Source organism: Amphiprion ocellaris, chromosome 14 (assembly GCF_022539595.1).
Source record: "Amphiprion ocellaris isolate individual 3 ecotype Okinawa chromosome 14, ASM2253959v1, whole genome shotgun sequence".
NCBI classification, from domain to species: Eukaryota; Metazoa; Chordata; class Actinopteri; family Pomacentridae; genus Amphiprion; species Amphiprion ocellaris.
The window spans coordinates 34,724,476-34,751,955 of record NC_072779.1 but is presented as its reverse complement, the minus strand read 5'-3'; the positions used below and the strand labels follow the sequence as shown (position 1 = coordinate 34,751,955).

Genomic DNA, 27,480 nt, shown 5'->3' with positions numbered 1-27,480 from the left:
GAAGTCTTTGTGGATCAAGTGCATCAACTTCAGTCTAATTAGAAGCTTCCTCCTCTACTCTACGTCACCACGTCCAATCACAGAACTCCTGAGGCTCAAACATCACAACCGTCCTGACATTTGTGTTAGTCAACAAAGACAGACACACAAACCGTGGAGCTGAAGATCAGTCAGCGTAAAAATACAAAAACAGCTGAATGTTCAACATGTAGGTCAGAAACACACGGTACCTTTTAGTTGTTTGTAATGTCTCTTTATTGTCATTTTGTGTCTCTCTGTGGTCATTTTGTGTCTCTTTGTGGTTGTTTCGTGTCTCTTTGTGGTCATTTTGTGTCTCTGTGGTTAATTTGTGTCTCTTGGTAGTCGTTTTGTGTCTTTTTTTGTCATTTTGTGTCTCTTTGTGGTAATTTTGTGTCTCTTTGTGGTCATTTTTCATCTCTTTGTGGTCGTTTTGTGTCTCTTTGTGGTTGTTTTGTGTCTCTTTGTCATCGTTTTGTGTCTGTTTTGTCATTTGTGTCTCTTTGTGGTTGTTTTGTGTCTCTTTGTAGTCGTTTTGTGTCTCTTTGTCATCATTTTATGTCTCTTTGTCATCATTTTGTGTCTCTTTGTCATTGTTTTGTGTCTTTTAAGGCACGTGTCCACTACACAGGTCAACGCGCCGCATCTCAAATCCCACGGATGGTGGGCAGCACTAGTGGACCACAACATAGTCACGTGACCGAGCTTTCAGCTTGACAGTCTGGCAGATGAGTCGGATAAACACAGGTGCTCGGCCGCAAACTTTCTCTTTTATTTCAGAAACACTTCAGCACAAAGTATTTCTAAACAACGAATCGCAACCGGACCAACATGCAACATGCGGTGTGTTACCAGCTGCGTAGAGTAGAAGTACACTGGACTTCTACTTTATGCAAATTGGATGCAGCGTGCAGAGATTCCACGCATCGTGAAACTGTCCTCAAACTTCTAAACTAGACGTCGGTGACCTAAAACCAGGACAGATTCAGCTGCTGCACAGATTATTTCTGCCTCAGATGCTTTCAGAAATACTTTTCGATGAAGTGTTTTAAAAATAAAAGGGAAAATTTGCAGCCGAGCCGCTGTGTTTATCCGACTTGTCTGCAGGACTGTCCAGCTGAAAGCTCGGTCATGTGACCACGTAGCGGCCTGCTGTTGCTCAGCGCTGTCATGTGACAGCGTGGTCCGCTAGTGACCGCCATCCGTCCGTGTGATTTTCAGATGCGGTGCGTTGTGCGGGAAAATCACATCTAGTGGACATGCGGCTTCAGTCGCCGTTTTGCATCTCTTTGTCATCGTTTTGCGTCTTTTTGTTGTCATTTCGTATCTCTCCATTGTTCTTTTATCTCTCTGTCGCCGTTTTGTGTCCCTTTCTCACCATTTTGTTTCTCTCTGTCGTTTTTTTAATCTCTTTGTGGTCGTTTGGCGTCTCTTTATTGTCATGTTTTATCTCTGTTGTCATTTTTTTTATCTCTTTGTCGTCGTTTTGCTTCTCTTTATAGTCTTGCTGCCTGATGAACCCTCCTGACTGTAACCATAGTAACCAACATGTTTATTATCGTGTATTTAGGCTGTAAAAATCTTCATCTTATGCCGTTTTAAAGGACTCTGAACGATGCTTGGACAACAGAGGAGGCAGGAAATTTGAAGCCTTTACAAACAATTGTTTTAACCTTATCAGGTTGAATGAATTCCTGTTTAAATACGGCGCCGTGGCGGGTTTTATCGGACTCACAGTGAAGTAGAAGGGATGTGCATGTTGGCCAAGCTTCTTCAGCAGACGTTCCTGCAGCCGGCTGTTGGGTTTACGCTCCTCAGGCACCGGAGGGAAGGCCTGGAACACAAACACAGCATCAGTAATCAGTATGTCGCTGATCTACATCTGTGGTTCCAGCTTCTAATATTCAAATAAAATCAATCTAAAACTAGTCCTAAATCAGTCTAAAACTAGTCATCAGTCTAAAACTAGTACTAAATCAGTCTAAAACTAGTCATCAGTCTAAAACTAGTCCTAAATCAGTGTAAAACTAGTCATCAGTCTAAAACTAGTACTAAATCAGTCTAAAACTAGTTATCAGTCTAAAACTAGTCCTAAATCAGTGTAAAACTAGTCATCAGTCTAAAACTAGTACTAAATCAGTCTAAAACTAGTTATCAGTCTAAAACTAGTCCTAAATCAGTGTAAAACTAGTCATCAGTCTAAAACTAGTACTAAATCAGTCTAAAACTAGTCATCAGTCTAAAACTAGTACTAAATCAGTCTAAAACTAGTCCTAAATCAGTCTAAAACTAGTCATCAGTCTAAAACTAGTCCTAAATCAGTCTAAAACTAGTCATCAGTCTAAAACTAGTCCTAAATCAGTCTAAAACTAGTCATCAGTCTAAAACTAGTACTAAATCAGTCTAAAACTAGTCATCAGTCTAAAACTAGTCCTAAATCAGTCTAAAACTAGTCATCAGTCTAAAACTAGTCCTAAATCAGTCTAAAACTAGTCATCAGTCTAAAACTAGTACTAAATCAGTCTAAAACTAGTCATCAGTCTAAAACTAGTCCTAAATCAGTCTAAAACTAGTCATCAGTCTAAAACTAGTACTAAATCAGTCTAAAACTAGTCCTAAATCAGTCTAAAACTAGTCATCAGTCTAAAACTAGTCCTAAATCAGTCTAAAACTAGTCATCAGTCTAAAACTAGTACTAAATCAGTCTAAAACTAGTCATCAGTCTAAAACTAGTCCTAAATCAGTCTAAAACTAGTCCTAAATCAGTCTAAAACTAGTCATCCGTCTAAAACTAGTTGGTTTAAACCACATTAACGCCTCGTGTTCTGTCAGAAGTTCACGTGTTTTTAGTGTGAAACTTTTGATTTTAACTACATCCGTCAGACATTTAAAACTTGCTCAGGTGCGTCTCACCTGGAAGGTTGAGATGTAGAGATCCTTCCGGAAAGACAAACCCAGAACGTCGAGATCTTCACGTCCGTATCGAAACGCACAGGTGAGCGTGACGAAGACTGAGGAAGAGGAGGAGAATTAATAAACTATTTATGTGATCAACTCTCAATTTCACAGCTTCTCTACTCCGTTAGGTTTTTATTCTAAATTCAATACACTGATTTTATTTATTTTTAAATCTTGTAATAAATACATTCATCTCTTTTAAAATCCTTTTAAAGATATTGTAACATTTCATTTCTCTAATATACCTGAATTCAGTCAAAAAGAGGCAAATAAATGATGTTTTTGTCATCTAAATGTGCCAATGTTTGAAAAGGTGTGGGAAAAAATATACATATTTTCACAGTGAAAACTTCCACATTTTCAACATTTTTGGGTAATTTTTGAAATTTTTTTGGTGGAAAAAAAATGTTAAATCTTTCTTTAAGAACATTCAGAAAAAAATCAACCAAAATCCAGCGAAATTTGCTGGATTTTGGTTGATTTTTTTCTGAATGTTCTTAAAGAAAATATTAGAACTTTTACTGATATATATGGAATCACTTTAGATATTATTAGGATTTTTTTAAAAAGATTTTTATTCATTTTTTAAAAAAAAATTACAATTCTTTTTAATTCTTTTTAAGTTTTTTTTTTTTTTTAAGTTTTTAATTTGGGAATTTTTAAAAAAAATAAAACTTTTAAGGGAAACTTTTAAGGAATTTTTGGAATTTTCTTCTTGAAGATTTTGCAATTTTTTTTTTATAAATTTGGGGAATTTTTTGCTGAATTTTTGGATTTTTTTCAGACAAGGGAACAATATTTTTTGGTGCCCATAAATGAGGACAACAGGAGGGTTAAATCATCCTAAACAGGAGACGATGGTGTTAAAATGAGCAAAAAAAAGAGCAAAATGCTTCCATTGGCACTGACCTTCAGACTGAATATATATATATAAATATAATAAATGTGGACAAATTAGATGCAGCGTTGAATAATAAACTATAAATTAATTTCTAAATATAAAACTGACATCGTCATCAGCTGTACTTTAGTGTAAACGTGAACTTGGTTTTGTATTTAAATTAAAACTACTTAAGAATGAAAAGAGGAACACTTCAATCAGAGACGCTGAAACTGAGTTTCACAAGCATGAAAGGAAAGAAAAAAGGAGGAAGGACGGCAGGAAGGAAGAAAGAAAACCTGATGAAATGAGACGTAGGTGTGGATTTAAAGCATGAAATTGTGTTGCTTCTCAGAGTCACAAATACATGAATCTGTCACCAGCAAACATCCAGAAAATCTTTTAAAAATCAAAGAAACAGTAACAAGAATACTAATTTGTCTAAAACTACACAAATGTGACTAATTTAGCAGCTTTTTAGCACAGTTATGTTTGAAATCTTTAATTAGGATGACAGATATGTGTTTAATAATGAAGTAAAAGCTTTAAATCAACAAAAAAATAGACTTTTTATGACATTTTAACACTTTTAAAGGTCTGAAATTAGATTTTTGTGATCTAAGATTTCAGGTATTAAATTATAATGCACCTGAGTAACCACTAAACCAGACCAGGAGTTTCTTCTTCTGATGAATAAATCTTTTATTCTGACAGTCTGTGGAGGTAGACCTACCCTTCCTGTCCTTCAGGTATTCGGGGTCGACGAGGATCACTCCATCTGAAAGCAACCGACAGCAGCATCAAACTAAAGTTCACAGCAGTTTTACCTGCTCAGGTTCCCACAGAGGATTTAAATGCAGGTTTACATCACATATTCCATAGAACTACAACAGGATCATGTTACACAATACTCATACTGAAACACTCTTTAGAAACTATTCCAAATTAGTCAAATAATTTTAGTTTTTCCAGAAAGATTACACATTTACTTTGTCTTCAGTAGAAGCAGCTGGACGTTTCACCTTCATCCAGGAGACTTTCTGAGTTCTGACTCCAAGATTTATTCTCCAACTAAACTCATCACGGCTAATTTGAGGATCATCAACTACCTGAATCTGGCCTAAATCGAGGCTTGTTAATGACCTGAAACTCAAAAGAATCAAAGATTGAACCGAAGCGTATCAACATCTCAAAACTTGGATTATTTAAAGTTGGTCGAAAACGCCAATGAACTGAGTCTCAACAATGACTTGAAACTCATATGAATGGACGTTTGACTTTAACCTGAAACTCACCTGACTAGAGGATCATCCACAACCCAAAACTCCAATGAATCGAGGTTCACTAACAACAGGAAACTCACATCAATGGAAGCTAAAGACCAACTCAAAACTCTGATGAAATGAAGATCACCAACAACCACAGACTTGCATTCAATTGAGGCTCATCAACCACAGATCTCATATGAATAGTTTGTTAATGACCTGAAACTCCAAAGACTCGAGGCTCATGAGCGTCTCAAAACTCACATGTCAAGCTTGTTAGTGACCCAAAATTACAATGAATCAAGGTTCACTAACAGCAGGAAACTAACGTCAATTAAGGCTAAAGAACAACCCAAAACTGATGAATTGAGGATCACCAACACCCAGAGATTTGCAAAATCTCACATGAATAGAAGTTTGTTAATGACCTGAAACTTCAAAGACTCAAGGCTCATGAGTGCTTCAAAACTCACATACAGTGGGTACAGAAAGTATTCAGACCCCTTTAAATTTTTCACTTTGTTTCATTGCAGCCATTTGCTAAAATCAAAAAAAGTTCATTTTATTTCTCATTAATGTACACTCAGCACCCTATCTTGACAGAAAAAAACAGAAATGTAGAAATTTTTGCAATTTTATTAAAAAAGAAAAACTGAAATATCACACGGTCATAAGTATTCAGACCCTTTACTGTGACACTCATATTTAACTCACCTGCGGTCCATTTCTTCTGATCCTCCTTGAGATGGTTCTACTTCTTCATTGGAGTCCAGCTGTGTTTAATTAAACTGATTGGACTTGATTAGGAAAGGCACACACCTGTCTATATAAGACCTTACAGCTCACAGTGCATGTCAGAGCAAATGAGAATCATGAGGTCGAAGGAACTGCCCAAGGAGCTCAGAGACAGAATTGTGGCAAGGCACAGATCTGGCCAAGGTTACAAAAGAATTTCTGCAGCACTCAAGGTTCCTAAGAGCACAGTGGCCTCCATAATCCTTAAATGGAAGAAGTTTGGGACGACCAGAACTCTTCCTAGACCTGGCCGTCCAGCCAAACTGAGCAATCGTGGGAGAAGAGCCTTGGTGAGAGAGGTAAAGAAGAACCCAAAGATCACCGTGGCTGAGCTCCAGAGATGCAGCAGGGAGATGGGAGAAAGTTCCACAAAGTCAACTATCACTGCAGCCCTCCACCAGTCGGGCCTTTATGGCAGAGTGGCCCGACGGAAGCCTCTCCTCAGTGCAAGACATATGAAAGCCCACATAGAGTTTGCCAAAAAACACATGAAGGACTCCCAGACTATGAGAAATAAGATTCTCTGGTCTGATGAGACCAAGATTGAACTTTTTGGCGTTAATTCTAAGCGGTATGTGTGGAGAAAAGCAGGCACTGCTCATCACCTGCCCAATACCATCCCAACAGTGAAACATGGTGGTGGCAGCATCATGCTATGGGGGTGTTTTTCAGCTGCAGGGACAGGACGACTGGTTGCAATTGAAGGAAAGATGAATGCAGTCAAGTACAGAGATATCCTGGAAGAAACCTCTTCCAGAGTGCTCTGGACCTCAGACTGGGCCGAAGGTTCACCTTCCAACAAGACAATGACCCTAAGCACACAGCTAAACTAACAAAGGAGTGGCTTCGGAACAACTCTGTGACCATTCTTGACTGGCCCAGCCAGAGCCCTGACCTAAACCCAATTGAGCATCTCTGGAGAGATCTGAAAATGGCTGCCCACCAACGTTCACCATCCAACCTGACAGAACTGGAGAGGATCTGCAAGGAAGAATGGCAGAGGATCCCCAAATCCAGGTGTGAAAAACTTGTTGCATCATTCCCAAGAAGACTCATGGCTGTACTAGCTCAAAAGGGTGCTTCTACTCAATACTGAGCAAAGGGTCTGAATACTTATGACTGTGTGATATTTCAGTTTTTCTTTTTTAATAAATTTGCAAAAAATTCTACATTTCAGTTTTTTTCTGTCAAGATAGGGTGCTGAGTGTACATTAATGAGAAATAAAATGAACTTTTTTGATTTTAGCAAATGGCTGCAATGAAACAAAGAGTGAAAAATTTAAAGGGGTCTGAATACTTTCTGTACCCACTGTATGTCAAGCTTGTTAGTGGCCCGAAACTCCAAAGAATTGGGGTTCACCATCAACTGGAAACTCACATCAATTGAGGCTCAACAAGGACCCGAGACTCAGACAATCAAGGCTCAATAGCATCTCAAATCTCTCTCGAAGCTGTCAGTGACCCAAAACTCCAATGAATCGAGGCTCTAAAATGACCCGAAACTCACACGGCTCGACTCTTGTTCATGAAACTTCAAAGAATCAATGCTCATGAGCGACCCAAAACTGACCAGAATCAAGGCTTGTCTGACCCGAAACTCACATAAAATTCAGGATCATCCACAACCCAAACTCCAGTGAATCAAGGTTCAACACCTGGAGACTCACATCAGTCGAGACCCATTAGAGTCTCAAAACACACGAGTCAAAATTTGTCAGCAAATCAATGAATGGAGGATCAACAATAACCGGAGACACATATTGAATTTAGGCTCTACAATGACCAGAAACTAACATGAATCAAGGCTCATCAACGTCTCGAAACTTGCGTGACTTGTTGTATGTCAATAAGTTGAAACTCACCTGAGTTAAGGATCATCCACACACTGAAACACTGACGAATCGAGATTCAACAATAACTGGAAACTCACATCAATCAAAGCTCAACAAGGACCAGAGACTCCGACAAATCAAAGTTTTTCTCAAAACCTGCATGAATTGAAGGTCGTCAGTGACCCAAAACTCCAACAAATCAAGATTCACCAGCAACTGGAGACTCATGTCAATCAAGGCTCAACAGAGTCTCAAAACTCACAAGTCAAAGTTTGTCAGTGACGTGAAATTCCAAAGAATTGAGAATCAACGACCAGACACATTGAATTGAGGCTCAGCAAGGACCCGAGACTCTGACAAATTGAGGCATTTTCGTGTCTCAAAACTCTTCTGAATTGAAGCTTATCAGTGACCCAAAACTCCAATGAATTGAGGCTCTACAACAACCTGAAGCTAAGTGAGGCTCATCAATGTCTCAATACTTGCATGAATCGAGGTACGTCATTAAACGAAACACCGAAGAATCGAGGTTCATCAACAACTGGGAACTCACATCAATCGAGGCTCAAGGAGGACCCGAGACTCCGACAATCAAGGCTCAATAGTGTCTCAAAACTCTTGAATTGAAGCTCATCTGTGACCCAAAATTCCAATGAATCAAAGCTCTACAACAACCCAAATCTCACACAACTCAACGCTTGTTAATGACCTGAAACTCCAAAAAATTGCAGGTCATGAGCGACCCATACTGACATGAACTGAAGTTTGTCTGACCCAAAACTCATATGGATTGAAGACCATCCACGACTCAAAATTCCAATGAATCAAGGTTCACCAACAACTGGGAACTCACATCAATCTCGGCTCAAGGAGGAACCGAGACTAGGACAATCAAGGCTCAATAGTGTCTCAAAAGTCTTATGAACTGAAGCCTGTCAGTGACCCAAAACTCCACTGAATTGAGGATCTACAACACCCTGAAGCTAACTGAGGCTCATCAACATCTCAATACTTGCATGAATCGAAGTACATCATTAACCGAAACAGCGAAGAATTGGAGGTCACTAACAACTGGGAACTCGCATCCATCGAGGCTTAAGGAGGACTTGAGACTCTGACAATCAAGGCTTTTTAGTGTCTCAGAACTCACAAGTCAAAGTTTGTCAGCGACGTGAAATTCCAAAGAATTGAGAATCAACGACCAGACACATTGAATTGAGGCTCAGCAAGGACCCGAGACTCTGACAAATTGAGGCATTTTCGTGTCTCAAAACTCTTCTGAATTGAAGCTTGTCAGTGACCCAAAACTCCAATGAATCAAGGCTCTGCAACAATCCGAAACTAACATGAACTGAGGCTTGGTAATGATCTGAAATTCCAATAAATTCAAGGTCATGAGTGACCCAAAACTCACAGGAATTGAGGATCATCCACAACCCAGAACTCCAATGAATCAAGATCCGCCAACACTTGGAGACTCATGTCAATCAAGGGTCATCAGAATCTCAAAATAAACCAGTCAAAGGTAGTCAGTGACCCAAAACTCCAATGAATCAAGGCTCATCCATGTCTCAAAACTCACATTAATTGATGCTTGTCAGCAGCCTGATGCTAAAATAACTAAAAGCTAAATAATGACACAGGATTCCCATGAATTGAGGCTAATCATTGACCTGAAACTCTCATCCATGTCTCAGCATGAATTGAGGCTTGTCCTTGAACAACCACTCAGATGAATCTAGGCCCATCCACATCTCAAACTTCACATGACTCGAGGCTTTTTAGTGACCTGAACGGCTTGAATCACCAGCGACTGGAACCATACATGAATCGAGGCTTGTCACTGACTGGAAAATCATGACTCGAGGCTCGTCAGCATAAATCGAGGTTTGTAAAAATAAAGACTCATGTGGCTCACTGTGTGAACTGTACCTCCTGTGGAGGCATCTCAGTACTGCATCCTAAAGACCTGAGAAGTTGTTCTGTCAACCACCTTAAATGTTTAAATCATGTGTGAAGGCGACAAACACCTGAAACTCTCCTCCACTCAGTCAGAATCTTAAGGATGAAGGTGAAACATCTTTCAGAATCTCCATCGGTTCTATTGCAGCCCTTTGGACCACTGAGAACCTACAGATGTTTCACCACTTATGACGCTTTTCCATTAGCTCCTGCTTGGCTCGACTCTACTCGGTTTGTGAGGTTCTCCATCAGGATGTAGTACCTGGTACCAGGTACTATTTTAGTACCTACTCGGCCAGGGTTCCCAGTGAGCTGAGTCGAGCCGATAATGTGATGTCTACAGAGTGCAGGCCATTGATTGGACAGGGAGTGACGACATACAAGACCTGTACCATGGGCGAATGAAGAGGTCGAGATTTTTCTGCCTTTGGTGGTGGACCAAAGAATACAGAAGGAGCTGGTAAGTGCAACTCGCAACCAAAAAATTTATCAGGAGGTCTCTGAGCAGATGGCTGCCCACGGCTACAGTAGGACAATGAAGCAGTGTCGGGAGAAGCTGAAAAAGCTCAAAAGTGACTATTGGTCCATCAAGGACCACAACGGCCAGAGTGGGTCAAACCGGAGGTGTTGGAAGTGGTTTAGCCAAATGGACGCCATTTATTGGCACCAACCGGGGAGCGACAGGAGGGACAGTGGCCTCGACTCGAGACCATGTTGGAGGACGATGACTGTTTTGTGACTCCACCCATGATGAGGCGGTACTCAATTGTAATGGAAAACGACCTAAATCGAGTCGAGTAGGTGCTAGTGGAAAAGCGCCTTTAGACACCTCTAGATGTTCAGACTCACCTACTGGGTCCACGTGGTCCAGGTGATCCACAAAGTCTCGCTTTCCCAGATAAACTGTTACCTGCACAGAACAAGTCTCACATTAGTACAAGTTTATAATCCATCACAACAACTCATGAATAAAAACACTGAAGAAAAGGGAAGGTTAGGAAGCACTCTTATTTTACTGCTTTTAGGAATGGGACTGATGAAGAAAATTTGTTATTTCACCGTGAACAGAATTACAGCAGCAACTGTAAAACTAATAATATTCAAGGTACGCATTGCTCTACAGGACGTCAAACATTTAGAAGGTAACTGATGATTATTCAGACTCTATAAACGGCGACTCTGTTTGACATTTTGTTCCTGTTTACTGGGATTCACGCAGGTCTTGGACTATTTCCTGCAGCTGATTTATCAATGGTGATTCAAATGTTTTGATGGTAATTATGGAAAGAAAAAAGTTCAGATTTCACTGGAGGTCAAATGTTGCTGCAGGAGGGTCAGATTTGGGTTATATTTACTGACTACTATTCTGGGATGTTTTATTGTGAACAAATCCAAACAATTACCAGTTTACCAAGTTTAAAAATGTCCTTTTGTTCTGAGAATATCTTTTTGTCTTCCAAACATCATTGTGCTGCAGAATAACGACAACAAAGCGTCTAACTTCTCTAAAACAAAGTGTCTCAACACTTCCAGACTGTAAAACAGAAATATGAAGCCTTAGTGCGTCACTTCTGCCTCTGCTGGTCTTCACGTTGAGATAAAAGTGTGTTTTTTCCTAGCTGCAGTGAATAAACTCACCTTACAGTTGGGGCTCGACTTCTTGAAAACTCTGAGAAGTTTGTAAAGCAGAGAAAAGATGACAGAAAGAGGAGAGAAGAGAAACTGGTGTTAGTTTTTGTGTTTCATTGGTGTTGATGTGCTTCAGTTCACAGCTGAGGAGGGAAACCTGCAGCCACCAAGAAACTTCTGTCAAAATAATCTGAGGAAGTGTCTCAGCTTCCTGCCGTGTGTTGAAATAAACAGTGGCCTCGTTTGAAACCGACGAGGGAAGTGGTTGAGGTGAGAAACTCAGTATATATGACCGGGTTATTATGGGACGGACACCACAGGCTTCAATGCCCATCGATGTACTGACTGAAACTAATGAGAACAAACCAAACCACCTGTGTGTCTAAATGTCACATTAAAACATAAATAACCCTGTAAATAAATGTTCCAGCAGCTGTTTAACCTCCAGATACACGTCAGTCAACTTCAAATGTTAAAAAGAACATCTGGACAATATCTGATATCTAAGAGACTAAATTTATTCCATAAATGGCTTCATACATCATTCATCTAGTCCACAACTAGTCCTTAATCAGTGTAAAACTAGTCCTAAATCAGTCTAAAACTAGTACTAAATTAGTATAACATCAAATCCACAACTAGTCCTAAATCAATCTATAACTAGTCGTAAATCAGTCTCAAAGTAAGTCAGAAACTAGTCCTTGATCAGTCTGAAACCGAGTCCAAAACTAGACCTAAACAGGTCTAAAACCAAGTCGCTTAACCAGCCCAGAACCAAGTCCAAAACCCTTAAAGTCCTTACTCAGTTTAAAACCTAGTCCAAAATCAGTCTAAAACCAAGTCAAAAACCAGTCCTAAATCAAATCCAAAACCAGGTCCAACACCAACTCCCAATCACATCCAAAACCAGTCCAAAACCAAGTCCTAAACAAACTCCAAAACTAGTTGAAAACTAAGTCCTAAGTCAGTCAAAAATCAAGTATAAACTCAGCCCAGAACGAAGTCCAAGGCACATCTACAAACTAGTCCAGAACCAGTTCCAAAACACGTCTAAAACTAGTCATGAACTGGTCTAGAACAGTCACCGGTCGGTGTCCTAAATCAGTCTAAAACCAAGTCCAAACCAGTCCTAAATCTCTCCAATGTCAAGTCTAAAACTAGTCCTAAATCAATCTAAAACCAAGTCCCTTAATCAGCCTAGAACCAGGTCCAAGACACCTCTAAACTAGTCTAGAACCAGGTCCAAAATACATCTAAAACTAGTACAGAACCAAGTCCAAAATATGTCTAAAGCTAGTCTAGAACCAGGTCCAAAACACATCTACAACTAGTCTAGAACCAGGTCCAAAACACATCTAAAACTAGTATAGAACCAAGTCCAAAACACGTCTCAAGTTAGTCTAGAACCAGGTCCAAAACACATCTAATACTAGTCTAGAACCAGGTCCAAAACACATCTAAAACTAGTCTAGAACCAAGTCCAAAACACGTCTAAAGTTAGTCTAGAACCAGGTCCAAAACATATCTCATACTAGTCTAGAACTAAGTCCAAAACTAACCCTTAATCAGTTAAAAACTAAATCAAATCCAAAACCAAGTCCTAAACAAACTCCAAAACTAGTTGAAAACTAAGTCCTAAGTCTGTCAAAAATCAAGTATAAACTCAGTCCAGAACCAGGTCCAAAACGCATCTAAAACTAGTCTAGAACCAGGTCCAAAACACATCTAATACTAGTCTAGAACCAGGTCCAAAACACATCTAAAACTAGTCTAGAACCAGGTCCAAAACGCGTCTAAAACTAGTCTAGAACCAGGTCCAAAACACATCTAATACTAGTCTAGAACCAGGTCCAAAACACATCTAAAACTAGTCTAGAACCAGGTCCAAAACACATCTAATACTAGTCTAGAACCAGGTCCAAAACACATCTAAAACTAGTACAGAACCGAGTCCAAAACATGTCTAAAGATAGTCTAGAACCAGGTCCAAAACACATCTAAAGTTAGTCTAGAACCAGGTCCAAAACACATCTAATACTGGTCTAGAACCAGGTCCAAAACACATCTAATACTGGTCTAGAACCAGGTCCAAAACACATCTAAAACTAGTCTAGAACCAGATCCAAAAAACGTCTAAACCTAGTCCAGACCAGTCTATAACCAGAGCCCCGATGTTGTTCTGATGGAGTCTACAGGAGAACTGTGGAACCTGAAAGTTCTCCAGGATGCTGGCTCCTGTAAACACCGGGTTCAGGTGAAGAAGTGCAGCTGGTCAACAGATATACACCAACGTTCTTCAACACTTTAAAAAGCCTGAACCCTTTTCATGAGCAGCACAGCGATGGAGGTGAAACTTCCTCTGACAACAGAACCCTCGGATGCGTCGGTTCGTCCTCGCAACTCCGGTTTGTTGACGTTCTGGAGAAACTCAAAGACGTCGAGTAGCAGGGCCAGATTAGGAAGCGTCGGCCGGCTTGTTGCTGCTGCTTTCTCTGCTTTAGCAGCCAGTAAATGTTTACAGCAGCTCCAGCTTCCTGTCAGAGTGCTGATCCTTTCCACACCACGGTTATATTTAGAGCACTTCAAAGCACGAATTAAAACTGATTTACACATTTTTGTGGCTTCAGTTTTGGTGGTTGGGGCTTATTTACTGCTGCGGTGTTTTTATCTGCAGAAAACACAAAAACACGGCAGAGATGAGTGCAAATAAAGCAATACAGAGCTGCTTTATGTGGTTCTACAGACTGTTAATGTCATTACTGATCAGTTTCCCAGAGCCACGGGTGATTTCATCAATATCTGGTTTTATTTGACCCCCCCAAAAAAAATGTTCAATTTACAGCGAAACACAACACACAAAAGACTCAAATACTAGATGAATTCCAGCAATAAAAAAAAAAAAACAGCGTTGGGATTAACATCAGAATTATCTCTGATTTAATGACTTAGATCAGCCTAAAATGCTGTCATATCATCATTAAATCTGTGGTCATTTATATCCATTAGAGCTGAAACCAGAAGCTGAGCAACAATAAATTCATCAGTGATAATTACAGTTAATTATTTATGTACTTTTTCAAGCAAAAACACCCAAAACTCGCAGATTACAGCATCTAAATCTAAAAAAAATGTACTTAATAATAACATAATTACTGCCATTTAACAGACCAGATGAATAAATGATGAACTGTAACAGTGAAAATATCCATTAAAGCTGAGTTCTTCCTCCAGATGTTCACGCAAACTAAACATCTGCTGCAGAACGTTTCCTCCATCTGAGATCATTCTGTGGTTGCAGAAATCTGGAAGCTGATGTTTGGGAATAAATCCAGACTGGAGACGACAAAACATAAAAAACTATCGGAACTATTTAAAGTCAGACAGCTGGAGTAAACAGAGATTATATTTTCTCATTTCTGTCTATATTGCAGGACGTCAAAATTATTTACCTGCAGTCTGAGTGAAAGTTCAGGTTTAAACAGAAGATCAGCTGCATGAAAAGCTACAAACTGAAAGTATTTTTATCATCAGCCACTAGTTTCAGTCACGTTTAAAGTAAAAACTGAGTACAAATGTCAAAGACTTCTGGTTTTACTCATGAAAATGTGAGAATTTGCTGCTGCCCAGACCACAAAGTGAATATTTACGCCAACACCAAGTCCTAAATCAGTCTAAAACTAGTCCTAAATCAGTCTGAAACTAGTCCTAAACTAGTCCTGAAATCAGTCCTAAACTAGTCCTAAATCAGTCTAAAACTAGTCCTAGTCATAAATCAGTCTAAAGTTAGTCCTTTGATATTATATTATACTAATTATATTACATTATTTTATATAAATGATATTATATTATCCTAGTTATATTATATATAATATTAATTAATTTTATTTTTATTTTTATATATATATATATATATATATATATATATATATATATATATATATATATATATATATATATATATATATAAAAATACTTTATTAATTATATTATATAAATCCTGACATTTTGTTTTTGTGGTTTCATGTTTTTCTCCTTCAGTTTCTCTCTGGAGGAAACTTGTTGATAAATCATCTGTCGAGGGAATAAAACCCAGAAAACAGGCGGTAAACACGTTTTAATGCTCCAGTGGCTGCTGCTGCTCAAACTCCACCAGCTTCACCTGCAGCAGAAAGCCCCGCCCCCTGTGACATCACTGGAGCTCACCTGGAGCATCTACCTGACTTCATTAAGCAGCTGAGAGGAAATTAAACGTGTTGATTCCTGACATGATGAGGACAGTTTTTTTTATATCCATAAAGAACGTTAAATATCTGCAGAAAGTTACATTTTTATAGAAGAAAAAGTTCCAAAATCACAGCCTGCTTTATCTTCAACAACAGATTGTCCTTTAAACAAAAACACAAAAACAATAAAAATACACAGAAAAATGTCCCTAAAGTCACTAAATAACAGCAAAAATACCAGAAAACATGCAGCCTTTCAGCATCAACTTTTGGCTTTCTTCACAGTAAACTGTTCAGTTTTATAATTATTATTAACAGCATAAACATGATTTAAATGCAGCTTAAATAATGAGTGATTAAAATAATAAATAGTCTGTTCAGGTTTTTGACACGTTTGGCCTAATTTTTTCTTTATTTTTTTTCTTCTTTTTTACAGAGTGAATTAATCCTGTTTTGATGATTTTAATGGAATTTATCTGTAAATATAAACTGAGAAAAATATTTAATAAAAAGTTTAAAGACTGATTTACTATTTATTAATCCTTAATATAGACAATTTGACATTAAAGTAACTGCAGATACCTGTAAAATAAATACATTTTCAATGATTAAAATGCAGTTTTTAATGTAATTTTATGATCAAATACTGTAAAAGAAAAAACAGTTTATAAAAACAAATAATATTTTTAATTAATACTTTTCTATGATTTTATCTGTGATTAAAAACAAAAAAAACAGTTTACTGTTTCTTTGTGGTTATTAGACATAATTTTTGAGTAAAATAACAGCAAAAAAATCTGTCAAATAAAAATATTTTTCAATATTGTAAAAGCAGAATATTTATGAAATTACAGATTTTTTTTTTACATTTAACTACTAAATTACATATTTGTGTGATTTTATTTAATATCTGCAAAATCATCAGTAAAACAACTATATTTGATGACTAAAGTTCAGGTTTTAATGTTGTTTTATGATCAAATACTGTAAAAGAAAAAAATACAGATTATAAAAGTAAATAAGAAATATTTTATGTTATAATTTTATGGACATTTTTGACAGGTTTGGTCTTTTAGGTTTAATAAATTAATACTTTTCTGTGATTTTATCTGTGATTAAAAATGGACTATTTGTCTCTGTTGTTATTTTACATAATTTTGTATAAAATAGCAGCAGAAAAACTGCAACATTAAAATATTTTTCTGTATTGTAGAAGAAACATTTACTAAAAAACAATTTGTTAATGTGGATTTTATTGACAGTTTTTTGTACTATTTTAGATTTAACTCTTAGTGTTGTGCCTTTCTGCGTGATTTTGCTTGATATTTTGTGTAATTTACCAGATCAATCAGTGAAATGAGGTCAGATGAGTTAAACTTTTCCTTCCTGTGGGTTTTTGTCAACTGTTTCTACGTTTTAAAGCTGATTCAGACATTTTTCTGTCCACGGTTTGAACTCTGAGACTGAACTTCCTGCTGGACGTCAAACTTCCTGAACTCGACACAAAAAACCCAAAACACAAAAACACGAAGCAGAGAAGATCATTAATCAGCTGTTTAATGATCGACCATCAATAATCATTAAACCAGGAAGCCTGAACACGTTTATTAGTAGAAAAATATGATCAGTTCAATGATTGATCTGTTAAAATACAGAAAATATCAAGAAAATCACTCAGAAATGTAATAATTAAAAACCCCAAACAACTGTTTCCTCTGTTACCGTACTGAGAAATATTTAAATTTTACTGATTTTTTTTTTTTTTTTTTTACACAAAACTTGTCTAATGACAACAAAGAAATTGAACTGTTACTTTTGTTTTTAATTACAGATGAAATCTAATAAAATCTGAGAAAAGTATTAATTTACTAAACCTAAAAGACCTGTCAAAAAACCTTTCAGAAATCTCCTTAAAATTGTAACATATAGCATTTATTATTTATTTTTATTGAAGGCATTTTTTCTTTTACAGTATTTGATCATAAAATTACACGAAAACATACATTTTAATTATCAAATATAGTTATTTTGCAGATTATTTTTACAGAAAATATCAAACAAAAATCACACAAAAATGCTTAAATTTAAGAGATAAATGTTAAAAAAAATCTGTATTTTCATAAATGTTCTTTCTTCTTCTACAGCATTGGAAAATACTTTACTTTACAGATTTTTTTGCTGTTATTTTACACAGAAATTCTAATAACCACAAAGAAACAGTAAACTGTTGTTTTTTAATCACAAATAAAATCTAATAAAATCACAGAAAAGTATTAATTTATTAAACCTAAAAGACCAAAACTGTCAGAAATGTCCACAATATTATACCATATAATATTTATTATAGGTATGTTTTTTCTTTTACATTATTTGATCAGAAAATTACATTAAAACCTGAACTTTAATCATCAAATAGTTATTTTACTGATTGTTTTACAGATAATATCAAATAAAATCACACAGAAATTCTTAAATTTAAGAGTTAAATGTAAAAAAAAAATCTGTATTTTAATAAATGTTTCTTCTTCTACAGCACTGAAAAATATTTTTATTTTACAGGGGTTTTTTTTGCTGTTATTTTATACAAAAATTATGTCTAATAAGGACATAGAAATGGTAAATTATTTTTCAAACTGTTATTTAACAAATTGTCTGTTTTTAATCACAAATGAAATCAAATAAAATCATAGAAAAATATTCATTTATTAAACCTAAAAGACCAAAACTGTCAAAACTATCCATATTACAACATAAAATATTTATTATTCCTTTTTATAAGCAGTTTTTTTCTTTGTCAGTATCTGATCATAAAATTATATTAAAATCTGAATTTTAATCATCAAAAACATATTTATTTTTAGATTTTTTAAAATTAAATTACAGATAATATCAAGTAAAATCACACAAATGTTTAAATTTAAGAGTTAAAGTGTAAAAAAAAATCTATATTTTAATAAATGCTGTTTCTTCTTTTACAATATAGAAAATACTTTATTATACAGATTTTTTTTGCTTTTATTTTACACAAAAATTATGTCTAATAATGGCAAAGAAACAGTAAACTGTTATTTTTGGTTTTAATCACAAAAAAAATCTAATAAAAAATCAGAGAAAAGTATTAATTTATTAAACCTAAAAGACCAAAACTGTCAGAAATGTCAATAAAATTATAACACACAATATTTATCAGTTATTTTTATTACAGGTATCTTATTCTTTTATAATATTTGATCATAAGATTACATTAAAACCTGAATTTCAGTTCCTTTTCAGATATCTGCTGTTATTTTAAGGTAAAACTCTACTGATCATCCTCCTGATAAACTGACCGAAAGTGGAATTTTTCTACCAAACGGGAATCCCTTTATCGCTAAATATTTATTAAACGTATTCAGGTGATTATAATAATAACCATTTACACAAAAATTCTATGAAATTAGCATTTTTAGAGGAAATTACATTTAAAAAAATGGTATAAAAAACACAAAAAAGAGAAAAATTTGGAAGTTTAGAAAATATAATTAAAATTTCAGACAATTAACACAAAAACGTTTTTGGTTTTTTAAAAAAAGCATTTTTACGATACACAAAATGATCAATACAATTACAAAAAAAAATTAAATTTTGAATAACCATAATTTTAATTGGTCTTAAATAATTAAAATCACAGACATTTAATGACAGATAACAGTACAGAAGTACTGGAATCAAAATCACATACAAAATCTAAAATTATATTATAATATATAATTATAATAATAATTTATATAAATATAATAATAATTATATTATATAAAAAGCATTTTAAAGTACACAAAATTATCAATATCATATAAAAAAGACAGAATACACAAAAAATGTAATTAAATTAGTATTTTTATCATTTTAACTGTTAAAATATATTTTAACATGTGCATATTTTGCAATTTTATCATAATTTCACAAATATTTTTTTCCTAAAAGCTGAAACAGTTAAATTCATATTTATTCCTCTAAATCTATTTCTAAATTAAGACATGGTTCATGTCAACATATATATTTAAATATAAATAAAATATGTAAGTAAATGTCTGTAACTGTGAATAACTACAAAACGTACTTTTAAAGACAGTGATTGTTTGATTTGAGCAATATTAAGAAAATAAAACCTGAATTTCTGTTTCTTTATTGTGAATATTTTCTGGTTTCTTTCTGCGACAATAGAATTAATATTTCTGAGTTTATTTCCATTATTTTCTGACATTTAGAGACCAAACCTGTGATCATCAGCAGCGTTTCTCTGGTTTTTAGGGTTGAATTTCTGCAGAATGAATCTGAAAACCCAAAACTAGAAGCTGAAAACGGATAAAAGCTGCAGTTTGATCATACATCTGATCTCTAACAGCTTCTGATCAAATCCAGCTGATCAATAATGACGGTGATCGATCTGCTATCAGCTGATCAGGACAGATGCAGTCAGTTTCCACCTGTTTCCTCTCATTAAACCACAGGAGGCTGTAAACTCCAGCAGCTCAGATGTAAACAGGAGATCAGCTCCTTTCTGTTTTTATCTGACAGCTGGACGGAATAAAAACCCGGTTACCGGCTGGAAACACACACAACCACCGACCACCGGCAGATAACCCAGAACCGCCTCACTGTTTGTCTGCTGTTTACAGTAAATCTGTTTAAAAACGTCCCCAGAGAAGCTTCCAGCGCGTCTCAGCTAATTAGCCTGCGGTACCAGATTAGCCTGATGCTAACACCAGGGTCCGCCGGAGAAACGCTGTTTTCAGTCAAAGCTGCTGGAAAGAAGCGGAACAAACACGAACCGGAGCGTTTCACGGTTCACTCAGATCTGGGGTTGAAATCGGCACCAACACAACCAGTTAATTTCTGGAGAAAGTCGGTGAAATCTGGACTTTAACCGCAGATTTCCGCGGGTCGATGCCGCCCACTAACGGTACCGTTTCGGCCGTATTTAGTAGAAAAGCACTGTGGGAATTCCTGAAACCTGGAGGATATTTACCCTGATTTAATCACAAATAAACCGTGTGTTGGAGGTTAAACCGCAGCTGCCGCTGGTTTGGTGTTTAGGGCTGGTTTTTGGACCGGTTCTGTTCGCTGGCTGGAGGTTGAAATTCACCGGATTAGTGATCGGAGGCTGGAGCTCCGCGGCCAGCTAACCCCACCCTGCTCGGCTAACCAACGAGGTCATCGTCTCGGGGCTTCAAGCGCGAACCGGTGGGCCGCTCGGTGCTCCCCGGGTCGGGCTTTTTTCATCGTAAAGCGGGTGAATCCGGGCCGCCCGGGCCAGTAAAAACTCCCCCCGGCCGGAGCAGCAGCGGCGCCGTTAGCGAAGTGCGTGAGAACCGAAGCTAACTAGCCGCTAGCCGTCCTACCTGGTGCCCGCCTTGTCCCCCATCTCCTCGGCAGGCGGACGGCAGGAAGATCCCGACAAAATGAGGCCGGACCCGCTGGAGTCTTGAATTTAGGAAACGAGTGAGTGTCGAGCAGCTCCGCTCGGCCGTCCGTCCGTTCACAGATAGTTAGTATGCTAATTTAATTTAGCGCCGCCTCGGCTCCTCCGGCTTCCGCAAAGGCAGGATCTCTGCGTTTGTGTGTGTGAGAGAGAGCGGACAGTGGTAGCTTTGTGAGGACCGGCCGCCGCGTTTAACCGCAGCTGTGAGGACACGACGCTGATCCAGATTCATTAAAGAGGATCCGATCTAAAGGTTCTCAGTAGAACTGGACTCAGATCAGAGCTGGAGGCTGACAGAGAACCGTGCATATGTGTGTGTGTGTGTGTGTGTGTGTGTGTGTGTGTGTGTGTGTGTGTGTGTGTGTGTGTGTGTGTGTGTGTGTGTGTGTGTGTGTTGTGCAGCAGATCAATGCGCAGACTCTGTGCAGCTTCATGAAGCATCAAATGTTAAAAACAAACTAAAGATCCTCCAGTTCAGATCCTGATCCTGTTTATTCCTAAACATCTGGACCGGGAAGGACCAAATATTCACCAGATTTTAGAGAACATGTCTCTAAAATTACATAGAAAACAAAACACAAAAATACACAAGAATTACACAAAAACATCAATAAAATGACATAAATGCTGCAGAGAACATCTGATCTAAAATAATACTAAAAACCTGGAATAAATTGATTTAAAAATATTAAAATAACAGACAATTAGTGACAGTTAACACTAAAGAAGTACTGGAATCGAAATCACATATAAAATCTACGAATATATTAACCCTCCTGCTGTCCTCATCTACGGGCACCAAAAAATATTGTTTCCTTGTCTGAAAAAAATCCAAAAATTCAGCAAAAATATTCCCCAAATTTCTGAAAATTTGCAAAACCTTCAGGAAGAAAATTCCAATAATTCCTTAAAAGTTTCCATTAAAAGTTTTATGTAAAAAAAAAAAAATAAAATCCACAGACTTTGGCAAGAAAATTCTTGTAAATATTTTTCAAAAAATGAGCAAAAATCTTTAAAAAATCCAAAACATATCTAGTGATTCCATATATATGAGTAAAATTTGTAATATTTTCTTTAAGAACATTCACATAAAAATCAACCAAAATCCAGCGAAATTCGCTGGATTTTGGTTGATTTTTATGTGAATGTTCTTAAGAAACATTTTAACATTTCTTTTTTTCCACCAAAAAGTGTTCAGAGATTTCCCAAAACATGTTGAAAATGTGGACATCAGAAGTTTCACTGTGAAAATATTTTTTTTTCCACATTTTCAAACTTTAAAATGAGTCAGTTGTGACCTCAGGATGACACGAGGGTTAAACATTCCTCCTCATCATGAGACCAAGACGACACCCAGCAGTCAATGAACACCTCGCCACTGTGAGGCTTCAAACAGGAAGTTCTCAGACAGAAGTGGTTACTGAGCTGAGAGTCATCAGCAGGTTGCAGCAAAGATGCAGAGAGGATGGAAGAGTCTCCGAACCACATAGAAGTGGACATCCTTTGGCCATATCCCTTCATGATGAACGGATGATGAACGCCACTCAACTCCAGGCACACAGTTTACATTCCACTGGATGCTAATGCTAGCACGGCGCTCTCTCTCCTGCTGAACGCCATAAATGAACAGCAGCGGGCCCACCCCGATGGCATTCACATTATAGCTGGAGACTTTAATAAGGCCAATCTAAAGACTGTACTCCCAAAGTTCCATCAGCATGTCAAATGTCCAACCAGAGGGGAAAACACTCTAGATCATGTTTATTCTAACATCAAGCACGGCTACAGAACGACACTCCTTCCCCACCTCGGACAGTCAGACCATCTCTCCCTGCTGCTCATCCCTGCATACACCCCACTGAGACGCAGATCCAGGCCCACCATAAAGACTGGAACAACTTGGCCTGAGAATGCACTCCTTAATCTACAGGACTGCCTCCAACACACAGACAGGGACCTTTTTGAACACCAGGACCTGGACACATTCACAGGGACAGTACTGGATTACATTAAGTTCTGTATGGGAACTGTGTCTGTGGACAAAGTCATCCGGGTTTTTCCAAACCAGAAACCCTGGATGACCAGCCAGGTCCGCTCACTCCTCAAGGTCCGCGATGCTGCTTTCAGGTCAGGTGACAGAGCTCTCTACAGTGCAGCTCCAGCTGACCTGAAAAAAGGAATCAAAGAAGCCAAAGCGGACTATAAGAGGAGGATAGAGTCCCACTTCACCAGCACCCCCCCACTCACTGTGGAGGAGCACGATGTGAGGCGTGTGCTCCTGGCAGTGAACCCAAGGAAGGCTGCTGATCCAGACGGAGTCCCTGGAAAGGTGCTCAGAGCATGTGCTTACCAGCTGGCTCACATCTTCTGCAGGATTTTCAACCTCTCCCTGGCCCAAGCAGTCATCCCCACCTGCCTGAAATCTGCCACAATCATCCCTATACCAAAAAAGTCACCCACAACCAGCCTCAGTGACTATCGCCCTGTTGCCCTCACACTGGTTATAATGAAGTGCTTTGAGAGACTGGTTCTCCGGCACATGAAAGACTGTCTCCCCCCCACACTCGACTCCCACCAGCTTGCATACTGAGCGAACAGATCCACAGAGGACGCCATCGCCATAGCTCTGCACACTGTGCTGACCCACCTGGAACAACCGCAGAGCTATGCCAGGATGCTCTTTGTGGATTACAGCTCAGCTTTCAACACAATCATACCAGACATCCTGATAAACAAACTGGACTCCCTGGGCCTCCCCCCTCTCACATGCAGCTGGATTAAGGACTTCTTAACCAACAGACCCCAGTCTGTAGGACTTGGTCCCCACCTTTCCTCCACTGGTACACCACAGGGCTGTGTGCTGAGCCCCCTCCTGTACTGTCTCTACACCTATGACTGCAGACCGGTCCACAGAAACAACATCATCGTCAAATATGCTGATGACACCACAGTGGTCGGTCTGATCTCCAAAGGTGACGAGACAGCCTACAGACAGGAGATCCAGAAACTCACAACCTCGTGTTCAGTAAACAACCTGACACTAAACACCTCAAAGACAAAGGAGATCATCATGGACTTCAGGAGGAACAGAACTGACCCGCCCCCCCTCTACATCAATGGCGAGTGTGTGGAGAGAGTCCACACATTCAGGTTCCTGGGAGTCCAGATCTCTGATAACCTCTCCTGGACAGACAACATCACGGCTGTCACAAAGAAGGATCAGCAGCGGCTACACTTCCTGAGAGTCCTCAGAAAAACAACCTGGACAGGAAGCTGCTGCTGACCTTCTACAGCTCATCCATAGAGAACCTGCTGACGTTCTATGTTTCCACCTGGTACAGGAGCTGCACTGAGGCAGACAGAGTGAGGCTTCAGAGGATTGTTGGCTGTCCTCTCCCCTCCTTCATGGACATTTACTCCACCCGGTGCCTCAGCAGAGCTCAGAACATCATCAAGGACAGTTCACATCCCAGTTCTCAGCTTTTTGATCTGTTGCCCTCTGGAAGGCGCTACAGATGCATTAAAGCGAGGACAAACAGACTTAAAAACAGCTTCTTTCTGAGAGCCATCACCACCCTGAACTCTCACAGGTCTCACACAAAGCCAACAACATAGTGCATCTGTGCAATATACACCACTGTCTCATTCACTGCTATTTATATTCACTCCGTTATTTATACTGTATATATGTAAATAGACTGTTTTTGCACTACCTTTAAGATTTCCTTGCACTGTAAATGAGAAGCTCTGCAATCTCATTATACATTGTATAATGACAATAAAGAATATTCTATTCTATTCTATTCTATTTAAGGGAAGTGAGAGGCACCCAAGAGTCACCATCCAGATTATAAGCCGCATCACTGCCAGAATCTAACCACAAAATGACGTAAAACAACCAAGATGCTAAACTACCACAAAGGGATATAAAACAGCAAAAATGAGGCACCAAATAAACTCATAAACATAAAATGACCAAAGTACGGCACAAAACAACCACAAAATGATGTAAAACAACCAAAATGGGATGCCAAATGAACTCATAAAGACATAAAATGACAAAAACTAGTGCTGTTCTCTGATGAAAGTCGATTCAGCAGAACTGACGGCCGCCAACGATGTTGGAGACGTCAAGGAGAGCCACTGTTGTCACCAGATGAGTCTTTGGTGGTGGGGGTGTTACAGTGTGGGCAGGTGTGTCTAGACAGTACAGGACCACCCAACACTTTGTGAATGGTCCGGTGACCAGAACATACTACCTGAATAACATCATTAGTCCAGTCATTGTGGCCCTGCATGAACAACACAGGCCTAGTTTCATCTCCATGGACCAGCTCATCGAGGTTACATCATTAGGGAACGGCTGCTGGAGACTGAGGTACCTCAGATGGAGTGGTCTTCTCCAGACCTGAACCCACAGAAAACCTCTGGGATCAGCTGAGTCCCCATGTAGAGGCTCGTACCTCTAAATCCCAGAACCTGAATGACCTGAGCGCGGCCCTTCAACAAGAGTAGATGCCTCAGCTGACATAAGACTGTTGAACAGCAGGAGACGTCGTTGTCGAGCTGTAGTTGATGCTGAAGGCCACATGACCAACACATGGCCACATATATATATATATATATATGTATATATATATATATACATACATATACACACAGGGCCGTGAAAAAGTATTTGCCCCCTTTTCAAATTCTTATTTTTTTTTGCATTTTCCCCATTTTAATATTTACGATCAAACAAATGTAAATATCAGACACAGATAATTACCAAAGTAAACACAAAATGCAGATTTTAAATGATGATTTTATTTATCCTAAGCTCCCTGGCCCTGTGTGAAAAAGTAATTACCCCTTAAACCTAATAGCTGGTTGGACCCTCAGCAGTGTTTTGTAAAACTGGCAGAGTCTTTCTCATCTCTGTGGAGATATTCTGGTCCACTCTCCTTTTCAGAATAGTTTTAATTCAGCAACACTGGAGGGTTTTTCAGCATCAACTTCCTTTTTAAGATCCTGCCAGCATTTCAATCAGATTCAGGTCCAGACTTTGACTTGGATGCTCCAGAACCTTCATTTAGTTTCTTAAGCCATTCAGAAGTCGACTTGCTGGAGTGTTTTGGATCGTTGTTCTGCTGCAGAACCCAAGTGAGCTTCAGCTGGAGGTCAGGAACTGATGGCTGAATGTTCTCCTTCAGGACGTTGTGGGAGAGATCAGAATTCATGGTTCCATCAATCACAGCAAGTCGTCCAGGTCCTTAGATCATCACACCTCCATCACCATGCTGGACTGTTGATGATGTTCTGTTTCTGAAATGCAGATGTAACGAGACACACACCTTCCAGAAAGTTCTACTTTGGTCTCATCAATCCGTAGAATATTCTCCCAGAAGTCTTGGGGAATGGGCTGCACGGTGGTGTAGTGGTTAGCACTTTCACCTTGCAGCTAGAAGATCCCCGGTTCACGTCCCGGCTTTCCCGGGATCTTTCTGCATGGAGTTTGCATGTTCTCCCTGTGCATGCGTGGGTTCTCTCCGGGTACTCCGGCTTCCTCCCACAGTCCAAAAATATGCTGAGGTTAATTGATCATTCTAAATTGCCCGTAGGTGTGAATGTGAGAGTGATTGTTTGTCTCTGTATGTAGCCCTGTGACAGACTGGTGACCTGTCTAGGGTGTCCCCTGCCTTCACCTGAGTCGGCTGGGATAGACTCCAGCCCCCCCATGACCCTAGTGAGGATTAAGTGGTGTATAGATAATGGATGGATGGATGGATGGAAGTCTTGGGGATCATTCAGATGTTTGTTTCCTTTATGTTCTTTTTGGTCAACAGTGGTTTTCTCCTTGGAACTCTGTCATGGATCCATTTCTGCCCAGTCTCTTCCTTATTGTTGAGTCATGAACTCTGACCTTAACTGAGGCAGGGAGGCCTGCAGGTCTTTAGATGTTCTCCTGGGTTCCTTTGTGACCTCCTGGATGAGTCGTCGCTGTGCTATTTGGTCATTGGTCCACTCTTGGGAAGGTTCTCCACTGTTTTATGTTCTCTCCATTTGTGGATGATGGTTCTCACCATGGTTCGCTGGAGTCCTAAAACTTTAGAAATGACTTTGTAATCCTTTCCAGACTAATAGATGCCAATTGTTCTGGAATTTCTTTGGATCATTTTGTTGCAGCTTCTTGAGATGTTCTGGCCGACTTCATTTAGTCAGCTGCCGTAAGCTGACTGCTGCGTACATGTGTTGATATCAACACATGTACGCAGCAGTCAGCTTACGGCAGCGCGCATTGATACGACGGGACAGGAAGTAGTGCCAAGTGATTACGTGGTGTGACTTTTTCGTGGAAATGGGTTTTGTGATGCAAATAAATCACTCTTTTGAACACATGCTGTTTTTAGAAGAAATACGTTTTATTTAAGTGACCCTGGAATCCTGCCGGACTACTTTCGCCGCGACCAGAACC

At 38.6% G+C, this 27,480-nt stretch overlaps 1 protein-coding gene across 2 annotated transcripts in view; it reads right to left on the bottom strand.

The window, feature by feature from the left end:
* Positions 1–21,337, bottom strand: part of LOC111586232 (arrestin red cell) — a 32,774-nt gene extending 11,437 nt beyond the window's left edge. For both annotated transcript variants that reach the window (XM_055017283.1, XM_055017284.1), the window contains exons 1-6: positions 20,944–21,337; positions 11,349–11,379; positions 10,560–10,620; positions 4,590–4,634; positions 2,932–3,029; positions 1,754–1,852 (exon numbers count right to left, since the gene is read on the bottom strand). In XM_055017283.1, the coding sequence (XP_054873258.1) occupies positions 1,754–1,852; positions 2,932–3,029; positions 4,590–4,634; positions 10,560–10,620; positions 11,349–11,379; positions 20,944–20,966 (357 nt within the window). In that variant the 5' untranslated portion in view covers positions 20,967–21,337. The remainder of the gene's footprint in view (positions 1–1,753; positions 1,853–2,931; positions 3,030–4,589; positions 4,635–10,559; positions 10,621–11,348; positions 11,380–20,943) is intronic.
* Between the last annotated feature and the right edge of the window lie 6,143 nt (positions 21,338–27,480).